At 50.7% G+C, this 26380-nt stretch overlaps 7 protein-coding genes across 7 annotated transcripts; 4 read left to right on the top strand and 3 right to left on the bottom strand.

Moving 5' to 3' along the window:
* Positions 1 to 570: 570 nt before the first annotated feature.
* On the top strand, positions 571 to 1392 carry BDV37DRAFT_289297 (class I SAM-dependent methyltransferase; the record flags this gene model as incomplete). Its single annotated transcript, XM_032088427.1, has 1 exon — positions 571 to 1392. The coding sequence occupies one exon, from the start codon at positions 571 to 573 to the stop codon at positions 1390 to 1392; it is 822 nt and encodes a 273-aa protein (XP_031934914.1).
* Positions 1393 to 2436: 1044 nt separating this feature from the next.
* On the top strand, positions 2437 to 5589 carry BDV37DRAFT_291915 (peroxisomal hydratase-dehydrogenase-epimerase; the record flags this gene model as incomplete). Its single annotated transcript, XM_032089059.1, has 8 exons — positions 2437 to 2691; positions 2755 to 2985; positions 3051 to 3159; positions 3246 to 3711; positions 3767 to 4175; positions 4255 to 4744; positions 4805 to 5239; positions 5312 to 5589. The coding sequence occupies exons 1-8, from the start codon at positions 2566 to 2568 to the stop codon at positions 5587 to 5589; spliced, it is 2544 nt and encodes an 847-aa protein (XP_031934913.1). The 5' UTR covers positions 2437 to 2565.
* Positions 5590 to 7182: 1593 nt separating this feature from the next.
* Positions 7183 to 10074, bottom strand: BDV37DRAFT_289295 (P-loop containing nucleoside triphosphate hydrolase protein; the record flags this gene model as incomplete). Its single annotated transcript, XM_032088426.1, has 3 exons — positions 7183 to 7721; positions 7775 to 8120; positions 8176 to 10074. 3 exons carry the CDS (start codon positions 10072 to 10074, stop codon positions 7183 to 7185), a joined length of 2784 nt encoding a protein of 927 aa, XP_031934912.1.
* A 1093-nt stretch (positions 10075 to 11167) lies between these two features.
* Positions 11168 to 12407, top strand: BDV37DRAFT_276811 (glycoside hydrolase family 131 protein; the record flags this gene model as incomplete). The annotated part of the gene is made up of 3 exons (XM_032085634.1): positions 11168 to 11276; positions 11324 to 11457; positions 11514 to 12407. The coding sequence occupies 3 exons, from the start codon at positions 11168 to 11170 to the stop codon at positions 12405 to 12407; spliced, it is 1137 nt and encodes a 378-aa protein (XP_031934911.1).
* A 647-nt stretch (positions 12408 to 13054) lies between these two features.
* Positions 13055 to 14420, bottom strand: BDV37DRAFT_289293 (FAD-dependent oxidoreductase; the record flags this gene model as incomplete). Its single annotated transcript, XM_032088425.1, has 3 exons — positions 13055 to 13349; positions 13407 to 14216; positions 14269 to 14420. 3 exons carry the CDS (start codon positions 14418 to 14420, stop codon positions 13055 to 13057), a joined length of 1257 nt encoding a protein of 418 aa, XP_031934910.1.
* Positions 14421 to 15702: 1282 nt separating this feature from the next.
* On the bottom strand, positions 15703 to 18031 carry BDV37DRAFT_265361 (major facilitator superfamily domain-containing protein). Its single transcript, XM_032083772.1, has 7 exons — positions 17835 to 18031; positions 17662 to 17788; positions 17558 to 17604; positions 17390 to 17496; positions 17211 to 17331; positions 16528 to 17161; positions 15703 to 16444 (listed from the first exon to the last, which is right to left on the bottom strand). The coding sequence occupies exons 1-7, from the start codon at positions 17915 to 17917 to the stop codon at positions 15977 to 15979; spliced, it is 1587 nt and encodes a 528-aa protein (XP_031934909.1). The 5' UTR covers positions 17918 to 18031; the 3' UTR covers positions 15703 to 15976.
* Positions 18032 to 20147: 2116 nt separating this feature from the next.
* BDV37DRAFT_289291 (uncharacterized protein) lies at positions 20148 to 25246 on the top strand (the record flags this gene model as incomplete). The annotated part of the gene is made up of 8 exons (XM_032088424.1): positions 20148 to 20379; positions 20441 to 20856; positions 20911 to 21243; positions 21304 to 21594; positions 21650 to 22304; positions 22368 to 22797; positions 22863 to 24153; positions 24206 to 25246. The coding sequence occupies 8 exons, from the start codon at positions 20148 to 20150 to the stop codon at positions 25244 to 25246; spliced, it is 4689 nt and encodes a 1562-aa protein (XP_031934908.1).
* Positions 25247 to 26380: the final 1134 nt, after the last annotated feature.

Below are 26380 nucleotides of genomic sequence, written 5' to 3'. Positions count from 1 at the left end.
CGTATTCAGCGGTCCGACAAAACCCCTAGTTTAAAGGAAATTCATTTAACCTTGGGAGGATTCAGATTTTCAACCTTATTCCTCTCATTTCTTTTATCGATTCGCCCCCGACTCGACGCTTGTTTTCGAACTTTCAAGAGAACGTGTCTCCCGATGGTATTAAAAGCGAAAAGTGCTGTCGCCACGTCGTCTAGCTCAGTTCTTCATTACTTGTCGGCCATGGATAAAAGAGATCATGTGGGGCATGTGGGGCATCCCCGAAATATGATGAGTCTCGAGGTCATAATAACTGCTCAGCCCACAAAAGACTCGAGACCAGACAACCACTCTGTAGACCAGATGGCTTCAGAGTTATTGAATAAATATGTGGACCGTGTCGATATTTTAATGCCAAAAGATATAATGCGAAAGGGGGAATCAATCAGCCCTGGCGGGCCGGTTCTATCCTCACAAATAGAAGGTCATGAAAGGGCATCTGTCAATCCGCAAATAGCCACCGAAAGCAAACCAAATCACGATTTCTACTTCGAAAATCAAAGGATGTATCATGGATATCGAAAAGGGGTTTATATGGTCCCTTGCGATGAACAAGAGCAGGACCGCCTTGATTTCCTCCACAAGGCTTTTTCTCTAGCAATAAGGTCAAACCGTCTGATCCACGTCCCCCACCCTACCAGTGCCAAGATCCTAGATCTCGGATGTGGAACGGGGCTCTGGGCCATCGACCTGGCAGAGAGGAACCCAGGTGCATCCGTTGTGGGCGTAGATCTTTCTCCCATCCAACCGTCTAACCATCCACTGAATTGTCAATTTTATGCTCCCTTCGACTTCGAGAGTCCATGGCACTTGGGAGAAGACTACTGGGATGTTATACATCTCCGGATGGGCTGCGGCAGCGTGGCCAGCTGGCACAGTCTCTACCGCAGAGTGCTTGCTCATCTTCGTCGTGGCGCTTGGTTCGAACAAGTAGAGATCGATTTTGAGCCCCGGTGTGCCAATTGGGCGCTCAAGGAGTCTCACCTACAGTACTGGTATCAAAATCTTAAGCTAGCTACGGAGCAGAGTATGCGACCACTTGCTCATCGCAGTGAAGAAACATTGAATAAGTTGCAGGAAGTTGGATTTACAGAAATCCGCCATCATCAAATTAGACTGCCTCTCAGCCCGTGGCATCAGGGTGACCAAGAGCGGCTGGTTGGCCGTTGGTACGGTTTGGCGTTTTTACAGAGCATGGAGTCCCTAAGTCTTGCACCTTTCAGCCGCATCCTAGGCTGGTCGCCCGATAGGATTCATCAACTCCTCTTCAATGCAAAGTCTGAGGCATTTAATAATCAGACACAAGGATTTCACATTTTAAACATATACCAGGCACGAAAACCTACCTCTGAATAAAGGAATCTTTTCAGTGATTATTTAGTAGTAGTAGTAGTAGTAGTCGTCATTATCCTGTCCTAGCATGCCTATATTACATGGCCGCCATGCAAGGTTGAGCCGTCCAGCGGCTCCGTAGAACACTGCCTGCAGTGGCTGCGGGAGTAGTAAGATAACAGTATATAGCAGATAAAACAAAAGAACACAAGATAGCTCTACATCTACAGCTTAACCTCTAAAGCCCACCCTCAGTCTCTCTGCACCCCTACCAGCTTCCGTATCACCGGCTATGCCGTACAGCCTTATAGCCATGTTCCACCGCCGTTGATGGTTTACGCCTCATCTTTATATAACTCAGTGATTTAGTCGTAATGAACTAGTCCACTATTTCGCTCGTGTTTTATCTTCACCAAGTTCAGTATTCTACTTGTTATTGTCTTGTTCTTGTGTCGAGCCAGTTGCCACTGGATCCACCATCTGGAACTGTGATAATAAGCCTGTTTTGAGCATAAACTCTGCTTCTGGCAGAGCTGCCTTCGACTCCTGAAGGAGCTGGTTGAATGATAGGGTCCCCGGGACCTTTCTCCGCCAGAGATCCCGCCACATGTCCGTGCGGAGTTGCCCTAAAAGAGGACATTCTATCATGATGTGCGAAGAAGGCTTGATTATTTGCTGTCAAATAAGGACAGAAGTAGCATACATGCGAAAATTCACGATTTCAATCTGAATAGATATGATTGTAAATATTCTACGTATTGGTTGTCATACTTCTGAGCGAGTGCTCGGCATGAGCCATCTGCACATTCGAGTGTTTTCTGGAAGCCGATGCCTCGGAGCTTCGGAATGTTCTTATATTGGTAAGTGACTTGTCCATTATTTTACCCCAAAATCTGGGGAATGGACCAGATCTGGGTGTATTGTTAGTATAAGTTGCTTCCTCGGCAAGGCATCCGGCTGGTCGCCTGCTGCTCCCTGAGCCAGCTTCCGACGGGCCGGCGGAACATTGATCTTCGAAGTATGGATGAGAGCCGTGAATCGAGGGGAACAGATCTTGACAGCAAGGGAGCCACAACAGGGTTCACTGATTTTCTTATATCTTACTATGCGAACCGTGAAATACAGTAAACGTGAGTAGACTAAAGACACGGTCTATACGCCGCATTCGTCGCTCTTCCACGCACAAACACATCCACCATGGCGCTCCAGCATTTCAGCAACCAGACTGTCATCATTACCAGTTGTGGGCATGGTCTGGGGAGGAACTATGCCACTTTTTTTGCATCGGCAGGGGCTAACGTGGTTGTCCACGACACTGACGAGGTACGGAGCTACATATCATTCCTCACTAACGAGTGTCCTGTTATGGGTCTAACATGATACCAGATACTGGCAACTACTATCGCGAGGGATATAAAGGCGACTGGAGGTATTGCAATTGCGAATTCCTCATCGCTCCAGAACGGGGACCAAACTGTCGCCGCCGCTCTCGCTGAGTTTGGACGAGTGGACATCATTATCTACAATTCGCTCCCGGAACATGACCGGAGATTTAAGGGCTTTCACCCTCAGGACGGGAGTTCTGACTTTGGAGTAGCATTCAAGGGATTGTACAAGGTAAAATACCTCAATTTGCCCGACAAGCACAGGGATTGCTGACGGTTGTCATCATTATATCCTAGACCGTCCATGCCGCCTGGCCGATATTCAGAAAGCATAAGTTTGGCCGCTTCATCAGTACCACTGGTCTCTACGAGCTGCCTAACCACGAAGAACATTTGTCATATGCCAGTAAGTGAACACATAATTCCTGTCAAAAACGCATCGCGAGTACCTCTCGGTCGGGAGGTTCGACGCTAACATCTGTATTACGACAGTCTCTAGCTACGCACATCTTGGTTTTGTGGAGACTGTTGCCAAAGAAGGTGTGAGCGCAAACATTCTGGCTGCAGTCATTGTGACTGGGACCCCTTTCGATGGCCCAAGTGGATATCAGAAACCCGATCGTGATGCCGCTCTAGGCTTGGTGGCATCACTGTCCCATAAGCTAAACACAAGAGCCACTGGGTCTATGTACTATCTGCGAGGCAAACTTTGCCACGCATTGCGATGGGAGCGGGCCGGGGGTGCTGGGCTTAGACTTGATCAGAGATTCACACCCGGGGCGATTCTTGAGAAATGGGACGAAGTAAACAATTTCGCAGACTCAGAATACCCAAGAGGTACATCAGATGTTTTATCCATCTTAAGAAGAGCGGCCGACCTCCCAGAAGACTATAACAAGGAAGGGAAGAGAGTATCCTTGCATGGAAAAGTCGCCATTGTTACCGGTGCTGCAAATGGGTGAGTGATTCGAAGTCATTTGACTAAAACTCTTACTAAAGGTATCTCTCCTTAGTCTTGGACGTGAGTATGCATTGCTGCTCGCTAAATTGGGAGCGAAGGTAGTAGTCAACGATATCCAGGATCCTGCCCCTGTCGTTTCTGATATCCATGAGATTGGTCAACATGCCATTAGGGTCACTGCGCCCGCACAGAATGGCAAAGAAATTGTCAGGCAGACTGTCGAAGCTTATGGGCGTGTTGATATTATTATCAACAATGCTGGAACGGTCAGGGACAAGTCCATCGGCAAGATGACCGAGAAAGAGTTGGACTTTGTGTTCAGTGTCAACCTTGATAGCACTTACGAAGTCATCAAGGCAGCTTGGCCATACATGGTGAAGCAAAGGTATGGACGAATCGTCAACATTACTAGCACGAGTGGGATATATGGCAATTTCGGACAGGCAAATTACACAGCGGCGGTAGGTTCTCACGACCGAAATACATTGCAAATCCTGTTGGCCCCTGATATGCTAACGCCTAATGATTTGATTTCGCCAGAAATGCGGACTCGTAGGATTGTCAGAATTTCTTGCCGGTGAGGGTGCGAAGGACAACATCATCGTGAACGTGATTGCTCCCACCACAAGCACTCCAAATCTTCTTTCCATCATGCCAGGCTTTCCGAAGGACCTTAAACCTGCTTACTGCGCGCCTATGGTTGCCTTGTTGTGCTCCGACCGCGTCCCATTCCCATCAACGGGCGCAGTGTATGAAGTCAACGGTGGCTGGCAAGGACGCACAAGGCTTCAAAGGAGTGCCGGATCCCCAGTATCCTATCGGCCAGACCAATCAGTGCCAGCAGGATTGGACAGGATTGCAAATTTCGACAAGCGTGGCAGTTCGTACCCTGAGGACGGACCTGCAGGGCATCGACATCTCAAGGAAATCCTGAAGACAGCGCGCGCCGTGGAAAAGATAGAGGCCGGGCAGGCTGCTCGTGGCCGGGGCGGTATTTATGAATACAACCACAAGGACGTTATTCTTTACAGTGAGTTCACACATACCTCACCCGACTAGCTCTGGGAGACATCTGACGCGTATTCTCAAGACCTCGGTGTTACGGCCAAACGGAATGATTTGCCTCTTGTTCTCGAGACGGATCTGAACTTTCAGCCGGTACCAACTTTTGGGACGATTCCAACCTTCTTCTCGCGCTTGCCCGTCGAGTTCAAAGATATCTTGCCCAAGTGGAACCCACTGGGCTACGTTCATGGGGAGCAATACCTCGAGATTCGCAAATATCCTATTCCCACTGCAGGCAAGCTCGTTACGCATAGCCGACTCCTTGAGGTGGTCGACAAGAAAAAAGCGGCCATTGTGACCATGGCTCACATCACACGCGATGAGGCTACCGGGGAAGATGCATTTTACAACGAGGTCTCTCTTTTCGTGAAAAATGCTGGTGGCTTTGGCGGCCAAACCCAGCCCCGTCTCAGCAACTCAAAGACATACAATCCCCCACAACGGGCGCCGGATTTCATATGTGAAGAGAAAACTTCCGAGGAACAGGCGGCACTCTACCGGCTGAGTGGTGATTAAAATCTGGGGCATATAGACCCCGCTGTTGGTAGGGCTGTTGGGTTTCCTGCCCCGATTCTTCACGGTCTCTGCTTCTTTGGTATTTCGGGGAAACATATCCTCCAACAATATGGCCGATACAAGAGTATCAAGGGCCGCTTCATTGAGAGTGTCTTCCCTGGACAGACCTTCCGGACCGAACTGTGGAAGGAGGGTAAAACAGTCACTTTTCAGACAAGAGTTGTTGAAACGGGCAAAGTGTGCATTGCGGGTGGAGGGGTGGAGCTATTGACTGATAGTCAGAACAAGCTGTAGCTGCATGATTCTAGGAACTGGTGCACTGGGGAAGTAGGCTATCTTTCTTGTATTTGTTATTTACGCCTTTGCTTTGATTACACTAATCTTGATGTTTTGGTAGAAAGAATTGTTTCGCGCTGTTAACAGACAGGTCCAGTCACTCCGGCCCTTTTAGGCACTCCATTTGCCGTCATGTAGTTTTAACTAATATACTATTTGATTCTATGTACTGTCCTAAGTTGCTACTAATTTAATAAAGAATCGGTGATGTAGTAGTAAAAAGTCTTTCTTTATATAACTGCAAAAGTACTTCGATAATCGGTATATGACACCAAAATATAGATTTATAGAAGGAAATACGTTTTACCATTATACTTCCAATGCTGTATCAAATCATTAGATACCTAAAGTTATCTATTTATTACATAGAGAATCGATTAGAGATAATCTTAATCGATTTGCTATAATATAAGTTACTAGTAATATTTACAAATTCTCTTAAGTGTTTAATCGCAAACCCACCAGGTACACTCCCGCAAAATCATTCATAATATAAGAGAGAACTGCAGCAAGGAATTGGCTATACTGGTCTCAAAAGAGAAAACATAAGATCCGCATAGGATTCTGACAAGATTAAGTTTCGACTCTGGGGCATGTATTCTGAAGAAGTAGCAGGAATAGGTCGCCTTATTCCTAGTACTGTAAAAGGGAAGTAGAAGACCTAGTGGCCGTCTGTTTGCCGCCTGTTTACTCTGATGAAGTCCAAAATTTGGGCGTAAATGCCATTGTGGCTATGCAAGGCGGCCAGGAACGCCTGCTTTTTAAAGCGCAAAGGTGTTATCCAATAGATAAGGTAGAAGGGAAGCAAAGTGGGTAATAAGGTTCGCTTTTGGGTAAGTTTTCGCGAGATCGCGCGTTCTCGGGTGAGCGTCGGCCAGCCGCTCACCCCATCTATTGTGCACTCACCCAAGCTCACCCGAGGTCGCGCGACGGTAAAGCGGCTCACCCGCTAGCTCACCCGGGCGGCAGGCACCCGACTTCTGGCCGCGTTTAAGCCACACGCCGGGAGGTTAGTAGTTGGGTGGGTGACCACCAGCGAATCCCTCCTGTTGTATGTTTTTTTCAATTCAATTCGTTCAGCTGTTGGTTGCAATGTAGGTGTAAGTCGTCTTGATTGTACCCGATCAACTCCCAGTTTATAGAAATTACACCTTGGGCGACCGGGTTCCAACTTAGTTATAAATTCTATATTTGTCAGGGCGGTCACCTCAATATATATCCTCATGTGTTGACAAAGAATCTTCTCCTGAATACACCCACGGCACATTCCTCTTCCCTATGCGGATTGAAGTATATATATTTATGGCCAGGAATCCTTGTCAGGGGCAAACCTCCGCCTTAAGCTCGTGCATATCACGCGATGCTAGAGTCCGTGATAGGATATACTGACTACCCTCGGGAGAATAGCTATCAACGCCCTGGTAGGCACATAGATGACCATAATTGTTAAGTAGATTCCCATTCCCATCCCGTCCAAAGAAGATGGTGCTTGCCAATGATCACAAGGATTAGATGCATACTGCATCCATCTGCATAGAGACCGAATCGATCCTACCGGCGAGGTCCCTCCGTGGCTGGAGCTTTTCTAGTATCATTTTTGGTAGGGGTGTCGCTGGACGCACCAAAACTGAAACTACCAGTAGGTTGGCTGGAGCTGGGTCTCCCAAAGAAACCCGGTCCTGTTCCTGCCGAGGGCTTAGCAGCATCTGCTTTGGTAAACGATGAACCGAACCATGGTCCTGAAGTTCTGGCACTATCACACCCAAGAACAACCGGTGGCCCAAATGCAGACTTTTTCATCTTGGCATTCGTGGAATTGGAGTCATTTCCAGTCCCAGAGTTTCCGGTAAACGTAGGACCAGGTGGTGGTGCGAATAGTGGGAACGCATTACGCGTCGAAGAAGCTGTAGTGTTCTTGCTGCTGGAATTGTCTGACACTACAGGCGGAGAAGCAGTGTTCTCTGTAGAAACGGAGGGTGTCCCAAATAGTGAGCCCTGATTGCGTGTTGAACAAGCTGTAGTGTTCCTGTTTCTATTATTATCTGCCACTACCGGTGGGGAGGGACTCCTCTTCGTGGGAGCGGAGGGCGCTGCTTGGTAGCTTAGCACGAAATACCATTTCCCATGATTCCAGGAGACCTACTTTTGGAATTTGGCTTGCACTTTTCCCGTAGAGCAATCGTGTCCGGGCTTTGGAAAAGAGCCGGCTGGGCTACGGCCGGCTTCACAAAGATCGACGGCGGTCGTAATGAGCTGCTCCCAGCGTGAAAGATGTTGAAAGTATTCAAACCGGCCTGTAACCGGTTCAACTCTTGACTCAGTCGCTGTCGGTCATGCTGAATATGTGGCGGCTCCTCGGCCAGCTCCCGAATCTGCTGGTCTTCCATGCTATTGACCGTCTGACTGGTGAAGATTTGTTCCAATGGCCAGAGAAGACAATTCTCAATGCCAAGGATTGCGATGTTGTCTACGAATGTCACAATGGTCGTCTATCGAACGGGGCTGATCAGACTAGCTCTGTGGATGTTTATGTGTTGAACTTACATCGTAGTATGCCTCCATCTGGTCGATGATCTCTGCTACGGCGAACTCATCACTGGACGATTGAAGCTTGGAGGCAGCCAACGCTACATCGTGAGCATTAAATGACTCTGGATCACCGTTTCGTACAAAGATTGAACGGGGAAGGCCTAAGGCCTTCCTCAGCGCCGCAAGGTGACGGGTGGTGCGAGCGACTCGAATTTTAGACAGAAAGCTGTCTCCAATGGGGAAGGGCTGTCCGCGCTTCATATAGGCTGTAAGCTCCTCAAGTTTGTTCAACAGCGTATCCTTCAGACGCTCCAGCTGGGGCGCAAAAACCGTCTCCACCAATCGTGTGTATGTAGGTTCATCCGCGAGATGTCGGAGGAGCAGCAGGACGAAGTACTTTACTGATTCCCAGGTATGCAATAGGTGTACCCGAGCGATGCCTTCCCAGGGCTTCGACTGATCTCGGAACAAGCTGCCTACAAGTAACTGGTTTGCACTGCCTGGCAGCTCCATTCCGCGGTTCTTACGCGCCTGTCCGCCGATCTCTTCCTCCAGTGCTTCACGAGTGACGTATTCTGGGGACCAATCTTCCATGTACATTTTGTCCTTCTCCAGTTGTAAATCATAGTTTTGCTTCAACATATCCACGAGAATCCGACGAGAGCCCCGAATATTCATGGCGTGGGCAAAGCATTCATTCAGCTCACGGATTACGGCCCGTAGCCGACGAAAATCCTGAGAATCCTGCGTATCATCCCCTAATTCAGTAAAGAACTCATCCGCATACATTCCACTCAGGGCTTGACGAGTGATGCGTTCAAACCCGCTGCTGATGGCGAGGAGAAAGCCTCGTTGCTGCTGGAGGGTCGACCGTGCAGGTCCCAGCCTTGCCAACCTCTGCTGGTGGTCGGCAATCTTATCCTGGATCTCCGTGATCAGACCTGGAAGATTGCGACGAATGTGCTGTAGTAACACGCTGCTGAGCCGGCGTCGGAGGCTGTCGACTCCCACGCAGTCGCGCGACAGTGACGCCCACCGGCCCTGCTCGAAGAATGTTCTTTCCATCTCATCTCGCGAATCGTCGGACATTTCGCGTGTTTCAAAGGACCGATTCCGCAGCGCATGCCATCCGAGTCGCAAGTTTATCTTCTCGTTTCGCATGAACTGCAGGTAATTGCTTTCCTCCTCCGAGCCGGCTTCGAGAATGTCCGGCTGCGTGATAATACCAATCGTCCGTTGGCGTTTGCTGTCAAATCGCTCTGCCATGTTCAGTACTCCCTGTAGATGATAATCCGTTTTCGCACTGATCACCGCGAGAATGATGGTGCGCGTGCTCTTCATGTATTTCTCCGTCAAGCCTCGGACGATCTCGATTCCCTTTGCCCCCTGAGCATGACTCGTTGAGGTGTATAGCCCGGGCAGGTCCACCAGAGTCAACTCCGGCTGATCGGGACCTGAGATTGCGACCTTCAGGACGTCGTCGCTAAACCCTGAGTTGGCTGTGTCCTCATCGCTGATGCCCATGCATTCTGTTGCTTGTTCAATGATCCTCGGCAGATCCCTGTAGCTGGAAAACCCTTGCGTCGCGAAGTTGCGCAGTTTCTGGCGTTCGGCCTCGTTCGTTCTCGACGCACCCGGTTCGATGGAGACCTTGAATTTTGGCTGCGTGCTGCGACGAAGAATCACTTCCGTCGCGAATCGCGTACAGCAACTACTCTTGGCTGGGAAGCGGACTCGCGAGATTGCCTCGAGCACCGAACTCTTCCCACTCGATTTGTTGCCACAGACAATCAATTGCGGTAGTTCGACCAGACCACCGACGCCCACCGCGCGAAGTTCGTCGATTTTGTCCAGTAATCTGGATTGCTGCGAGTGCAGTTGTTGCATTGCTTGGTCTTCTGGCGACGGCGACATTGGGGTGAGGGTAAATCGGTCTGTATCAGCGATGGATCGAGAAACACGGAAGAGAGGAAGAAGAGCAGGAAGAGGGGAAGCATGTTCAAGTCGGAGACTAATATCCTTCTGTCGCAAACGCTGGCTTTGGTCCATCCCATTCAATGGCTGCAGATCCTTGTTGCGGCGCAGTTGCCATGCATTAGCGGCGCGTCTTTGTCGTATCGCGACGAGTGTGGAAAACCTCCCGTCCAGCCGCGCTTACGATGCCTTGGTGACAGTACCAATGGAAAAGTCACCAATCTATACTCTCATGTGGGCCAATGCGAAGAGAACCGGGTTTCCAGACTCAAAGCATGGAGCGGAGCTCTGTGGGTGAGAAAACCGAGACCCATAATGCTTTTTTCGAGTCCGCCGTGAGTGCCAAGGTCCATCTTGTCCTAATGCTTTTAAGATATCTTCGCGCACCCTCGCGTCATCTTTGTACAAGATGACGACGGGAATTGTGGCGACAAACAGTCCAAATCCAATCTCAAAATAAGTAGATGAGCCAAAAGAAAGATAAATGAAAACTAAAAAGTGAGAAAGAAGCAGCAAATTCGTATCAAGTTGTAATTATGCGCTATACCGTCCACCGAATCATTCTTGAAATCACTTTAGGGCTCCTCACTTGTGGATAAAATCCGTCGCTTCATAGGATTCGAGACTCTGCAGAAGGCAGGTTGCAGATAAACCAGCCGAAGTTCAGATGCAATAGCCAAACCAGAAAGACTGTTATTCCACCAGTGAAACTAGTGGACTAGTTCGGATGGATCAAGTAGGAGAACCACCCGATGCTGTTGTTTCAACTAGAGATCCCAAGCAAGCCGGAAGATCTAGTGCTTCATTTCCGGCGTTCGACTACACAGCATATGGTCAAGCTTTTCAGGAAGAGCCGAAGCGATAATCAATGTGGAACAAGCTTCAATCTCCCATGTTTCATCCTAATATTGACAGGACCCACTCCCGATGGTGCTTTTAAAGATGCCAAAGCCCGCAATCCCACCTGCTGGCCAACTGTGCCGGTCGCATTAACAAGTCATTTACATTCGTTTTTATATTCTTACTCCTCATTATGCAGTCACTCATTACTCTTCTCGCACTTCCTGCTTCCACACTGGCTGGACCCGTGCTGTGGAGCGGGATTCCCGATTCGTCGCTGACCGTCGACGATATTGACAAATGTACATGAACCTCCATCTGTCAACAAAACCGTGACTAACAGCTCTAGGGTCCTGGTCGAATCAGGTCGGCGCATGGCAATGGTACATTCATGGCTCTGGCAAAACGTCCCAGTATCTGGGCGTTTCCTCCGAATTTAAGAACCCGGCGGCTGCCGACGCACAGGGACTGCGCATCACTATTGTGCGTTCATGCGAACGGTTATACATGTTTGCACTGCACCTAACCATGACCCTTAGGACGGAACCTCTTTCTGGAATGGGCAGACCATGGAGCGCTCCGAGCTCATCCCTCAGACCAAGGCTGATCTTGGCTCGGGCCACCTGTATTATCACTTTTCTCTTTCCACCCAGGAGACGAATCCCCCCAACCCATCGTTTGAGCACCAGATTGCGTTCTTCGAAAGTCACTTCACCGAGTTGAAGTATGGCGCATCGGGCTCTTCCGACAACACCCTGAGCTGGAACGCGGACGGAAAATCACAGTGGTCGGTGCAGCTCGAGGCAGGGAAATGGTACAACTTCGCCTACGACATTGACTTCGACTCCAAGAAGGTTGGCCTGTGGGCATCCAACGGTTCCGAGCCCTTGACTCAGGTTGTCACGCCCGTTAGTGCTTCTACCTCCTCCAACTCCGCTGACTGGCACGTCGGACAGCTGCGTCTGCCGGGCAGTGAGTCCGACGACGCGGCGGAAGACTGGTTCTGGTCCGGTGTCTACGTGGAGGAAGGTCCTATTACTACTGAGATTGGGTCTTCAAGTTCGTCTGGCTCTTCAAGCTTCGCTAGCTCGTCCAGTACCGCTACCGCTGCGACTGCTTCTGCCGCTTCGACCGCGCAGTCCGCTGCTCCTACTGAAAGCATATCAGCTACTCCGACCAGCGCGAGCCCGACTACGGTTGCCACACAAAGTCCCGTTTCGACCGCCGTGTCCTCGAGCGTGACCCCTTCCCCCTCGACTGCAGCTCCCACCAAGAGCACTGAGGCGGCTACACCCACTTCCTCCGCGACTGCCTTTGCCAGCCCTACGTCTGCAGCGGATCTCCTGACTGATATCCGGGATCTTTTGAAGGTGCTCCTGTCCCGTTCAGGATCTGGAAGTGTGCATGCGCGCGACTTCGCCCCCCGTAGATGAGCAGACACAGATGGACCAAGCCACTTTGAACATCTCATCCTGTATACTGTGACATTGGAGCGTACGAGTGTCTGATGTAGTTTATACTAGAGTACCTTATTATCCCTGTTATGTTTATAGATCCGGAAAAGATGATCATAGTAATAGATCACCCATCTTCCTTTGTCGTTTCGAACTTAGACAATAATGTCTAGCATTGGATGATACTCATCCTAGAGTGCCCTCTACTACAGGACCAAATCTCAGTTCTAACGCCTATGATCCGGTGAATGAGCCGGTGAATTTGCCTACTTGAAGAATATACATTCTCCGTCGCATCAACCACAAGCATATCAATTTCCTCATTCATCGACAAGCGTACATCCTCCGCAGTATCACAAAAACAACACCCCCCCGTTTGTCCCTAACCGACCGTGGAAGCATGACAATTTAAACCGCATGATGGCCCAACGTTAAAGCTCACGGCCACAGCTGAGACTTGTGTGCTGCAAATGAAAGATTATGATTCGAAACCATTCAGAGATGTTCCCGTGACTGAATACTCGACAGAGCGGACAAAGTTAGCAGCCGCCCAAGGACCTGTTCTATGTGTATTATCCGGAGCGATCAACTAGAATGCTGAACTACATCCAAGCCATAAGATTAACTTAGAACGGCTCTTTCAGCAATATTTCGTACTTGGCGCTGACCGAGTCGGGATTGCTCCATGCTGCAGCCACGACTGCATCCCGTTCTTTACACAGTGCAGGAGTGGCTACTACACGCCTGTCGCCTTGGGCGCGTGCTTCCTTCACCAACGCCGACGTACGAGGTTGGCGTCTTTCGGCGTAAGCCTGGAAGAGGCTCGCGAGATCTGAGTCAAGGCATTTCAACTTCCCCGCGTCGTCCACACTTCCTGGCTCTACGCATGGCATGTATTGCATAAGGTGGTAGCAGTCCTCCCTGAAGCATGGTCAGTTCGTTGTCTCCACCAAGTATCCCGGAAATATGTATTCTTACAAAGCCTGGTTCGCGCCTTGTCCCAGGTGAGGCGTCGTCGGATGAGCTGCATCGCCGACCAGCACACAGCGCTTGGAATGCCACTGCTCGGGGCTTAATTCCTCACGATCAAAAAGGCCAAACTTGATGATCCGCGAGGCTGTTTTGATTAGGTCCAACACGATAGGCTCAAAACCAGCCAACTCGGACGCCAACATCTCGCGCTGCGTTTCGATCTCCGCCGGGCCAGACAGACGCCACGTCTCTTCGTGTGCTCGCGTTTGGGGAACGGTGACGGCCCAGGAGGTAAGACTGGTCGATATGGGATACGCGATAACGTGTTTGCCGTCTCCGTACCAGTTACAGAGGCTGCCACGTCGGAAGGCGTCCAGCGACTCCGGTGTGGGCGAAATGCCCGCCACCTGCGCCAGGCCCGTGAAGGTCGGCATCCCCGTGCCGATGCCTTGCATCCCCAGTATTGCACACCGCGAGGCGGCCTTGATGCCATCACAGCCGATGAGGAACGAACCGGTTACCGTGCGCCCACCGTCGAAGATAGCCGTGACAGAATCCTCATTCTCCTGGATCGACTCCAATTTCCACCCCTCGCGGAGTTCGATGTCCATGTCTATCAATCTCCTTTTCAGCATCTGACTGATCGAGGCCCGTTTGATCCCCGCCGCCGGGTGCCTGTACTTGGCTGGGAAGGCCGCGGGAAGCCCTGAATGACCCAAGGTCTCCCCTGAGGAGACGCCGTCCCAAAAGCCGGTCAGGGGGAGCGATTCTTCGGCAACTTCCTCTGCGAGGCCAACCAAATTCAGAACCTTCATCCTTCCGACCAGGTTAGCGGTTTAGCTTTCGCAGAGGTGTATCGGATACTCACCCGTTTGGCATCAGCAACAGTGACGCTCCGGCATCTCCCAGCGTCTGCACCTTCTCAAAAACAATCGGGTGGTACCCCTTGCGCTTGTAAAAAATCCCAAGTACAGGACCAGCAATTCCACACCCGATAATCAAAACTACTGGAGTGGCCATTGTGCCCAGAATGGGACCAGGATTCGATCAGAAAGTCTCCTGCCGCCGTGTTTGCCGTCGACTTCTAGCGCCACGGCCCTAAGGACCCCGAGGAAAGAGACGATAAGGTATTAGAGCACTGCTTCCGTTATATCTTCCAGATCCTACTCTAATAACCTCAAGAGAATCGAGTATCCGACGTTGAAGACACGGACCCTCTCGACCTACGGAGTCTCCGGGGTTACGGCATCTTAAGTTCTTTGTTCGGCCGCTCCTTGCCTATCGAAGCCGGTCCAACAGCGATAGACATGGCCAGTTGCGGTGAACGATGAATCTGGAGCGAGTGGTTTCAGGTTATGACGTCGACATGCCCAGCTGACGTGGCTTAACTGTGTTGGGTGCCTACTCGCAGTTGCAGCGACAACGTCACTTTGCACCTTGTACTTGGAAGATACTGACGTGGAGAAGATTCGGTCGATCACGCGGAATTTGACTCTCTATGTGTTACGCAACTAAATCGGAATCGTGGTCTGCTATGGAACTAGAGGTTGTGTGTAAAGAGGATTGTGCTGAATACCTCGGAATGAAGATAGGTAACCCGGGGAAGCTTGCCACCGGTCCAAGGTCTTTGATATCTCTAGTTCGCTTCCCGTAGACACCAAGAGTCTGGCATATCGAACAGGGCTTTCACCACTGGAGGTTGCTAGCTTGAATTCGGAATTATTGCTGGCAGCCAGGTCTCTTGAAGGAGACGCCGCTTCCAAACGGCCATGCAGATTCACCTATTCAACATACATTACACCGCCCTGGCTGCGGCATACAGCGAGATGCAAGGGTTGGCATCAAAGCTGTCCAGTGCGATTCTTCACCTGACCGTTAGCATCATTGGAATGTAACGCTTGGAGAGGGGAACTAGGCCTCCTGACTCATGGCACAGACCATCTGAACCCCATCCGTTTATATGTCCGGACAACCCGTTCGAGTCGTGAAGCATAAATGGTAAGGTGATATATTTCTATCATCCTCGTGACGGCTGGTGGCATGGATGAGATGTGCGGTGACGTCGGGGGCGGTACAGTGGTAGTGTCTATTGATCCTTCGGACTATAGTTACTAATTTGCAGCCTTGACCGACGGTTATACGCGCAGACAACTAGAATCTGGTCTTTCGGTCCCCTTTCTGAGATCTTGCGAGGGGCCGTAACCGTTGATTTATATATTTCCGCTTTAAGTGGAGCAAAATCTGGCCAATACAGCTCCCCATCCAGAGACCGTGGACGAAGAACTTGATGAACATATAATGAAGATGATCGAGTGCATCTGAGGGTGTACCAATGAATTAGTTTAATGTGTGCGAGGCTAGCCACCTTGGCATTGTGTTGCTGTAGCTATGACTTCCGTGAGGACGACGATGTCATAACGAGGAGTTAAATGCCAATATATTAATGCAGTATATGTAGTTCTAGTCGCACAATCCTCTATGCTTTTCCAACACCGTCTGTCTGTCTAACTCCTCCCACCGGTGGCGAGTCTTACGCCAGCGTACTCGAAACACCCAGGTACTGTCGCCTAGGAATCTCATTTTTCTTCCATAGAAGATGTCTGCTCTTTTTGAAATCTCTTCCATACCGTTCCCCTCATGCTGGGCGGGATCTCAATCGCGAAGACACTGAGCAACAGCGCAATGAAACAGAGAATGACACAACTATAGTACGCACTCTGGTAGCCGATGCGACCGTACGCGTCCTTCGGAAGAGATGGATCCCCGTACCGCCGCTGGATGCCCTGTGCAATGGCCGTAATGACCGCCAAACCGAGAACTGAACCGCCTACCTGCAGTGCCACGTTGAACACCCCAGCAACCGCGCCCTGGTCCGCTCGAGAAGCGGAGGAAACGACGACGAAATTGGCCGTGATGTAGACGGCACCAATTCCGGCGATATAGAGGACCATCCCGGGAAAGGTATACCGCCAGTACGAGGTATCATGGTCAATGAAGGAAAAGAGAAGCACGCCGGGAATCGAGAAGCCCCAGCCGAGGATAAACTACCCCCTCCTGGTTAGCAAGGTATGTTCTCGCCTCGATGGCAGCGGAAGAGAGTAGGAGGAATGGGCCTTGGGAAACATACCATGAGGCGAGCACCCAGGATGGGCACGAGTCGACCGGACAACGTGTTAAAGATGAGGGCGCTCACTCCCAGAGCGATGAAGAGGACGGAGGTGTGGATCGCACTGTTGCCGTAGGATTGCAGCTGGAGGGTCAGGAAGTAGGTGCACGCCTGGCGGACCGCATACGTATTCACCGCCAGCACGAGGGTGAGGTTAAAGGAGGTGGAATGGAAAAGATGCGGTGCAACGATCCCGTTGGCGGTCCGACACTCGTGGAAGACGAACAAGGCGAGGAGGACCACCGAGATGACCAGTGGGGCCACAATTCGCGCACTCCCCCATCCTTCTGTATTCGCGGACGTGAGCGCGTAGGTGAGGAGCAGGATTCCCGCCACACTCAGCGCAATGCCCAGCGGATCAAAGCGGGTGACAATCCGCTGGACGACTGCAGCTAGGCGGTTGGTAGGAGCTGATGGTTGCCCAGTCTCCAGGTCACCCCCCGGGGACGCTGCCTCGTCTGCTGGTGGACGATCGGGTCGTGGCAGGATGAAAAACGCCGCGGGAATGATGATGCCGGACAGAATGAGCGAGATCCAAAAGATCCATCGCCAACCAACATAGGCCGTCAGGACACCGCCCAGAATAAGACCGATACTTGTGGCATGTTAGGGAGGCAACGAGGGATGGGAGGGGGCCAACTTACATGAAACCCAGGGATCCTGATACCCCCCAGAAGCCCAGGGCCTGGGCCTTCTTTGCGGGCTCGGGGAAACACACCGCGATATGGGCCTGTGCTGAGGGAATCGTAAACGCCGCGCCAATTCCTGGGACCTTACGTCAATGCTGGGTCGCAACGGTCAGATACGGATCGGAAGAGCCTACCTTGCAGGGCTCTGGCCACGACTAGGCCAATGAAGTTGGGGGCGAGACCACAGACCATGGTGAATAGCGCGAAAAAGGACATGCCAAAGAGGAGCACACGGTGGTGACTAGTGCGATGGTTTCCATTAGCACGCATGATGTTGAGAATACCTCCGAGAGCACACTTACCCAAACAAGTCACCCCCTCGGCCTCCCAGCAGCAGAAACGCTCCGAACTGAGGGATTTAGCACGCAGGCCATGTCCAATGAGATCTCATGAGTGAATGGCATACCGTGATCGAATAGGCAGAAATAATCCATTGCAGATCGCCCTCCGTAGTGCCCCACTCCTTCTGTATCGTCGGAAGGGCGATGGTGATGGCACTGAGATTGGCAAGGTCCAGAAACATCGCCGTACATCTGTGGCGGTTAGTCAGGGACCGACTCAACTGCTGATGGAACTCACACGACGGCGAGAGTCAGGTAGGGACTTCGGCTTCCCATTTGGTACGGGACCGCGCGCAGTCGCGTCCATGGTGCTGTTCCCATGTTGTGAGAAGCACTGCGGACGCCAACAACAGACCTAATGTCGCAAGGAAAGGAGGAGAAAAAAAGAGATTCGTCTCGTATTAGGGAAGAAAGGAGTCCAGGGAGGCGATTATGTACATGTCCCCCCTTAACCAGACATTTCATTCATCATTTGCTTTTATTTCGATTTTTAATGTTTTTTTCTTGGTTGACAAGTGCTTGGTGGAATTCGCTACTGCTTGTCACGGACCACCCGCGGATCCTCCGCGGATCCTCCGAGCCTCGGACGCTTGTTGTTTCGTACCTTTGCGGCTGTATGTACATAACATTTTGGTGGCCTCGCCGGATGGACATTGCGCCAAATAACAACCAGTCGATCATCCACGACCATGAAAACTCAATCCGATGCTTACACGAGTGATCTACGCCCTGCAATCAGCGCACGACATCCGGGAAACGCAACTGAGAGGTATGGAAATCACATAGAGAAGATACATGTGCTTACACGCAGCAGTGGGCCCTGCCTGAACCAGTTCCACCACGGACCAAGACCCGCGAAGTCGCCAAGTTTTCATAGACATGTCATTGTAACGGTACTCCACTTGGCCAGCAGGGAGAAAACTAACCTACTCAGCTCCTCCGATTGGCTGCGGACGCTGCCCTTGTACGTTCAATGAATTCCATGAACGGCAACCATAATAACTGTCAACAGCGAACAGACAGGCCAAGACAGACAAAGGGAGACACTGATGACCTCCTCCTATATATATGACCATGGAGATACCAATCGAGATACTGGGTGTATGAAAGAATGTGCCAACTCTCGTTCAAACAAGCATCTGGATTGCACGGGTGGCGGGCCATCCGTTGATCTTCGCTCCCATGAATCATGGTGGGTAAATCCTTCAACGCTAGAAAAAGCCCATCAGATCTAAGGCACCTACTACGGCACGTTCTGCGATGAGGTTGGAGTTCGTTCAGCTGCCAAGGATGCCTTGTTTCAAGCCACCTGCCTGATATTCAGCGTACCGGTGCCATCAGCAAAGATGACACTATATGTTTTGGATCCCAATGACTCCGGCGCGGTGCATTTGCATGACCCCTAACAATGTTCAACCTTGTAGTTGGAGTCAATCTTTGTATCCTTCCTCCCCTCTTCCAGACCTCTATATGCCCAACTTGGGGCTCTGTGTCTAGTAACCCATCCATGTCAGAAACCTTCCGGGAAGATGATCCATGAAGGAGGACCAGGCAGTTCTGGTATTACGAAAGTCTGTTAGGCTGATTTCGACAGGAACAGTCTTGCATGCAGTAGGGCTTAAGAGCCAAGCCGGTCGAACTTTACTAGCGTCCTAATATACCATTGAAGCACATCTTCGTCTTTTAGCGCAATCCTTCACAGTGGAATTTTATCCTCCACACGGTTCATTGATGCAGCCAATATGGGCTATGCTGGCTATGAGCAGTCTATTCCCATCTCCAGGGAGCGTCTAGCCTAATCTTTACAGCGGTAAGTATCAAGAGAGCTCAAATCAACGACAAGCCAAAGATCACCAGCCAAGGAGGGAAGATTAATATTACCTATGGGCTGGCTATAGCAGCTGTGGCAATGGCCTGGTCTTCAGCCGCACAAACGTCCCAGGAAAAGGATTTAGAGGTCCACATGTACCGGCAGAGGTCACTGACGAATGTCAATGGCGCGATCTGAAGATAATCATTGCCAATCGCCACTGGGAGGGTTGCACCGTGCCCACTCTGACAGTACCCACTCGCCAGACCCTCTATTCTACCCCCCCTGTTATATCACCGTGCCATATGAACTGACACATTCACGTTTGAAGAACATCTCTGAATGGGCTCCAGACCGAGATTGATATATTGGATTGTGGAACCATTACGGTTATTCCCGGGATACCAGAACGCAGAATACGAGAAGAGATTGTCCTAATCCCTGTGGAGGAAGCTAGTGTCCTGCAGTGTTATGTTTAGAAGCTGAGTATTGTCTACCAGGCAAGGTAGCATCCCTGCTATCCTTGTATACGAGCTGAGGCCTAGTCGTTGGACGAGCATTTCATACAATGTCGTGCTCCACGGGAACATGGAACAACGACGCATGTGGCAAAGTCGAGGATATAAGTAGCCAGAGCATTGCCAGTCGATAAACAAACAACAGATACTAGGACCGTCTGGACCGGATACTAGTACATGACTGACAACACAAGTTCTGTTCATCTACCCAGTTTACTTCATCATGACTTCCCTCACACCCATGCCCTTCCTTACTGGGCCAGCCATAACGGCAAGCCGGGAGCACTTTCGGAGTCAGGAGCCGGTTGGAGATCTCACTGCCGTCATAGCCTTATCAAAGGTTCAGCAAGCTTTGTGGCTGGACTATCTCCGTCGGCCCCATGCCTCGCATTACCATCTGACGCTCTTTCTCAACTTGGAAGAGCTCAACCCGACGCTCGACAATATCTTGCAAGGTATCTACCGATCCACCAATCCTTACTACAGCCCTCCAGCACTGTCGCTAACACAAAGAAGTGATCCATGCTCTTGGCCAACAACATGAAATGCTTCGAACGACCTTTCATCTTGATCATAGGTCAGATGATATCAACCAGTCTTACATGGCCGTTCATAGTCCTGTCGGCTCTTTCCAGAAATTCGAGATTGTCCAGGACCCAGATTGTGTATCCTCAACCCTGCGTCGGAGCTTTGATCTGAGTACGGAATTTCCAGTCAGATGGGTTATCTTGCAGAAAATGTCAGCAGAAAATGGCATTCTCCGAACACACTATGATCTTTATATTGTGGGCCACCACATAGCAGTGGATGGGTCGAGCATGAGCTACCTTTCTCAACGCATCTTGCAGCAGCTTGATCCTAAACCGAATAGTTCCTTGGATACAGAGGCTTTGCCTAACTCACCAACTTACGGCCAGTTTGTGCAGAAGCAAGTAAGATACCTCATATTCTCACATACGCTGGGGTAGCTGACATCAGGGACGCAGGATGCTTTTCTTCGAGGCCAATCTATGAAAGCTGCGCAGGAATTTTGGATGTCGCAATTGACACATACTGTGCCGTTTGAATGGGCGGCACCAAAGCCTAGCGATAGTAAGGATTATCGAGTTATGAATACTTGGGCCTCATTTACAAATCAGGAGTTGAAGGCTTGGAGCAGCTTGTATAAAACCTCTTGGTTTCGCATTGCCTTCTCGATAGTAGGACTGCTGACATCGGGGATCGCCAAACCCACTCCGCACCACGACCACACTCTTCTAGTCGCATTGGGTGGGAGACCACAAGGCTACGAAGCCTGTGTGTCACATATGGCAAATACGGTATGCTGCTAGGATCCTAGAGGAATTGTATGTCATCCAAGCTGCTAACCCCACTACTAGATGCCAATTAGAACTCCTGTCTCGTCACTTCTACAGCGTCGGGCGACTTTTGTCGATGCAGTGAAAGAGATGGGCCGCTCCATATCAACTGCCAAGAAGCATGAGATGTTCCCCTTCGTGTCTCTTGTTGAAACGGCCAGGGAGACTATGAGTGACAAGATGCTGGACTTCAAAGTGTCCGTGACTTTCTCCCCGAAGCTAGCAGACGATAACTGCACCATCTACCCAGTTGAAGGTGTTTGGGATCTGTTTTTCTGTTTCCTTGAGACCCAGAATGGGGTCGATTTGGGTGTACGTGGGCCTGAATATATTACGCAGAGAGCCTACATGGACTGACGATGAATAGGTTATCAGCAACCCCGCGGTGTTTGACGCCGTGGCGATCGAGACCATGCGGAAGCAATTCATGGAGACCGTCAAACTATCGCAAGAGAATCCCAACTTCCCTGTTGATGAGCTGCCTTATCTCCAAGCCCATACTGCTGCGAATATCATTTCCGGACCTACGATAGACGCTGTGGACGCGATCAGCTCATCCAGGGTGCATACGTGGATCGAAGCTCGATCTGCCGCTCAGCCAGATGCCGTTGCTCTTTCCTGTGCTGAACGTAACCAGCAAATGACATATGGTGAGCTTGATAGGGCAACGAACAAGATTGCTCATTATCTGTGTGACAAAGGAATCGCAGCGGGTGAAACGGTGGCGGTGCACATCGATCGAGGATTTACACTTCTACTATGGATCATCGGTATCCTCAAGGCGGGAGGCTGTTTCGTCGTGGTCGATAAAGCATTGCCGACAAGTCGCCGGCAGTCAATTCTCCGTACTTGTGAACCCGCTTATCTCGTCACCGACACTGCCACGGCTGATGAACTTCTCTCACATGTTGACAAGACTCCATCAGTCATTGTATTGGATGCTCTATTCGAGGGCGAACTTGCGAGCTATCCACTGACACATTGTAATGGGCAGGCTACAGCAGATAATGACTTGGCATACAGTGAGGATATATCGCCCATTTCTTATTACTAATTAACCGGGGTTGCTGACTTCTATTTACCAGTGGTATTCACCTCTGGTTCTACAGGACAGCCCAAGGGTATCATGGTAGAGCACGCGAATGTGGCGCATTACGTAAGTGCAGCTCGCAGCTTGGTCCATATTGGCCCTGGTAGTAGGGTTCTCCAGTTCGCTTCATTCGCCTTCGATGCATCGATACTTGAGTGGGCGGTTACTCTAACCTATGGTGCTACTCTTTGCTTCGTTGAGCACCCCAGTCTGCTAGTTGGCGATTATCTAGCCGACGTCCTGGACACGAACCGTATCAACTTCTTCCATACCACCCCATCGGTGCTCGCAACTATTCCAATCAGCAAACCGCTTCCGAACCTGAGGTTAATCTCCGTTGGGGGGGAGGCATCCTCTGCCGGATTGTTACGAGCATGGCGACGGAAAGTGAACCTCCTACATGCATATGGACCAACTGAAACCACGTAAGTTGCCCTTTCCCTCTTGTGTATATTGTCTCTGAGGGCGACTTCTTATTGTACGATTGCAGGGTGATCGTCACCTCAGAACCAATCCCCGAAGATCCTGAGAGTTCGGAGAGTCCGTCGCCTTCTGTGATCGGCAAGCCGTTCCCAAATTCCGATGTCGTGATCTGCAGCGAAGGCTCAGATGTGCCTCTGCCCATTGGGGAAACGGGCGAGATTTGCATCTTTGGGCCCCAGGTTTCTCGGGGATACAAAGGCCAGGACGAGCTCACCGCCACCAAATTCCGCACAATTGAGCTCCACGGTCGCACCGGGCGTCTTTATCGCAGTGGAGATCGAGGCTCGCTGACTGCTGACGGCAAAGTATTGATCGGTGGTCGGATGAACAACCGAGAGATCAAGCTCCGTGGCTACCGCATGGACCTTTATGAGATCGAGAAGAGCATTCTGGACCACAGTCCGGAAGTCATGCTGGTGTCTGTGCAAGTCATGGATGGCTCCCTGGTTGCCTTCGTGACTCCAGAAACCGTCGATTGCAATATTGTCCGCGGGAGGCTGATGGAAGATGTGCCCTCTTACTCTGTTCCCACTAACATCCATGCCGTCGCAGAGCTTCCGCTGAATACGAATGGCAAAGTTGATCATTCCGCGGTTGCCGAAAAAGTTCGCATTCCTACAGCCGTGGTATCCAAAGCTGGTTCTCTGCCCACAACCCCAAAGACACCGACCACCAAAGTGAAGGAGAGGAAGCTTGATGCTGATCAAGTAAGGGTTTCTTTGGCGTCTATCGTATCCCTGATGTGGGCCGATGTCTTAGGCCTATCCGAGCCCCCCGCGGAAGATGTCAATTTCTTTGATGCTGGTGGACACAGTATCCTCCTCGTGCAGCTGCACAAGCGAATTAATGAGCGATTCCCTGGCGCTGGTGTCCGCCTCCTGGACTGCTTTCAACAGACAACTATCGCCAAGCAGGCTGCTTTTCTGGCAGGCCTCGTCAACTTCGAATCCAGTCCCCCTTCGACATCGTCCACAGATATGGGTCCTAGTCCCAGCGCATCCGGTACTTCAACTCCTACATCTTCCGTCGGCTCATTTAATCGACTAGATGAGAAGTTCGCGGTTGTTGGCTTGGCTGGCCGCTTCCCTGGCGCGGACAATGTAGAGCAATACTGGAATCTTTTGATGGACCGCGGCGATGGAATCACTACCGCACCTAATGCAGCAGCCCATGGCGACTTCGACATCGATACGGATGAAGTATTTGTTCCCCGCTATGGCACTATAAATGGCCTAGATGACTTTAACCCTGGTGACTGGGGCCTCTCCGAGGAGGAAGCAAAGACTTTGGACCCGCAGGTATACATCCCCACCCTACGTCGGTTAACGACCTCAACTAAACTCTTTATAGAAGCGCATATTCCTTAATGTAGCATCTGAAGCGCTGATAGATGCCGGCGTCGAACTGTTCAAGAAAGAGGAGAATAAAGTCGGAGTGTTCATTGGTGCTGCTGCCAATTCGTACATTCATGACCCAAACACTCCGGCTCCCTGCTCTGCATTCAAGCGGCGGTATCGGACCCTCCTTGACGAGAACATATCCACGTTCACTTCGTACAAGCTCAATCTGACGGGGCCCAACGTGACGCTGAATACTGCCTGCGCCAGCTCTCTTGTAGCATTGCATGTGGGCTTGAATGCACTCCGTGGTGGTGAGTGCGAGGCTGTCCTCATTGGCGGAACGTCGGTTGTGTACCCTCAGGAAGGAGGTTATATTACATCCCCTGGGCAAGTCTTCTCCGCCAGCGGCGAGTGCCGTCCCTTTGATAGCCGTAGTGACGGGTCCGTTCCATCCGACGCTGTCGCTGCTGTGGTCGTGAAGCCCCTACATGCGGCTGTTCGAGATGGAAACACGGTTTACTCCGTCATTGAGGGGCATGCCGTCGGTACGGACGGCGCAATAGATAAGGCTGGCTTCACCGTCCCTTCCAGCACTGGTCAAGCTCGCACCATCGAGCATGCCATCCAGTCCAGCGGTATCTCGGCAGAGACAATCAAGTACGTCGAGATGCACGGATCGGGTACTAGCATGGGAGACGCGCTGGAGCTTGACGGTCTCCGCAAGGCATTTGACTCCGTCAGTGTACCACATGGCTCCCGCGTCTATGTGGGTTCAAACAAGGGCAACTGCGGCAACTCGGAGACTGCATCTGGCTTGATGAGCGTCATCAAGGCATCTCTGTCATTGGCTCGCGGGGTGGTTCCTCCTCTCCGCGAGCTCGGAGAGACAAACCCTTCATGCGACTTCACCGGCCGATTCCGTCCACTGACAAGCGCCCTGAAGCTAGATGCTGCCGATCGAATCGGAGTAACATCACTGGGTTATGGAGGTACCAATGCCCACATTATTCTTGCCCCGCCGGCGCAGAACCGGGCAGGCCCCATGAACTGATGAGTTATTCTTATTTTGTACTGAAGTGCTGCAAAGCTAGAGCTATAGATATTATCACGAACCTTGCTGTATTTTGAAACAGACCCTGCTTTGGATTTAATGAACCATTTATCTCTCATTCCATGATTTTACCCGAAAGCCTCGTAATGGTACATGAAGAAGGACCAAAAGCGGTCATATAACCTGACTGTAAAAGGCCCTAACAACACGTACGAAGTTCCCGACTGGCTAGGTTTAAACTTTTAAACACGAACACAGCCTGATGGCCACTTCGGTAGGCTTTACTCTATGTTCAAGTAACATGATCGTAAATACCATTGTATCCTCTTCAGGGAGCTTAGGAGTGCGATAGAGGTGCCTCGGCTGTCTTACCTTAACTTCGGCCTTGATCAGTATAGGGTAGTTTTTATGAGCCCCTGCGGTCAGGTGCCATTAATGGGTATGTATAGACACGGTAAATTGTGGGCTGGATTCTTCTGGGATCAGGTCAAAGGATCTGGGGCCTTCCTCATTGTAGGTCAGTGGTATTAAACCAAACTTGCCCAAACCTACTCTCGAGTCTCAAGCTATGGCGAACCCTGTAGTTGACTCTGATATATTCCGCTAGTCGTTCAATATATCGAGACTATCAAACATCCCTCCTCACTTTTCTACTTCAATCGGTGTCGTTAAGATAGTCAACACTAGCGTAATCGGTAAGCACTGGGCACTTTGTTCACACTCCTTATACCACCAAAAATGCCTAAAGCATATTCTCCATTCATTTATAAATGAAATCCCCCTCGGCTCGTGCCGAAGCATCGGGAACTGCCGACCTTGTCGGCCGGGCCGAACGGATTGGCCCTAAACGCTGCCTGGACGTGGTAATGTCGACACCCTCGTCTATAGTTAGTTATTATCGACCTGCTGACACATATGCAAGACTATTCTCATGTTAAATCTCCCCTGCCAAGACATTGGTCAGAGCTGCACCATACCACCTTCTTATTCAGGCTTACTGTCAGGCAACAGGCATGGTATGCTCCTCTATTCCTTCGGCTAGGTCAGATAGGATATTGCTAAATTTTCCTGCAACTAGAGTCCAATGCAATTTCCGGGTCAGCAACAATCTTACGGCTGGTCGCCGTTAAATAG

The sequence above is a fragment of the Aspergillus pseudonomiae genome (genome assembly GCF_009193645.1).
Source record: "Aspergillus pseudonomiae strain CBS 119388 unplaced genomic scaffold BDV37scaffold_150, whole genome shotgun sequence".
Lineage (NCBI taxonomy): Eukaryota > Fungi > Ascomycota > Eurotiomycetes > Eurotiales > Aspergillaceae > Aspergillus > Aspergillus pseudonomiae.
The sequence above is the reverse complement of the archived record's forward strand: the minus strand, read 5'-3'. Positions and strand labels throughout refer to the sequence as shown.

Excerpts from the sequence above, each read along its gene's own strand:
- BDV37DRAFT_265361 (XM_032083772.1), bottom strand. The coding sequence starts at position 17,917 with ATGGGAACAGCACCATGGACGCGACTGCGCGCGGTCCCGTACCAAATG. Across the intron at positions 17,497-17,557 it reads CGAGGGGGTGACTTGTTTGG|TCACCACCGTGTGCTCCTCT; the intron begins GTAAGTGTGCTC and ends CCATCGCACTAG. Across the intron at positions 17,332-17,389 it reads CGTGGCCAGAGCCCTGCAAG|GAATTGGCGCGGCGTTTACG; the intron begins GTAGGCTCTTCC and ends GTAAGGTCCCAG.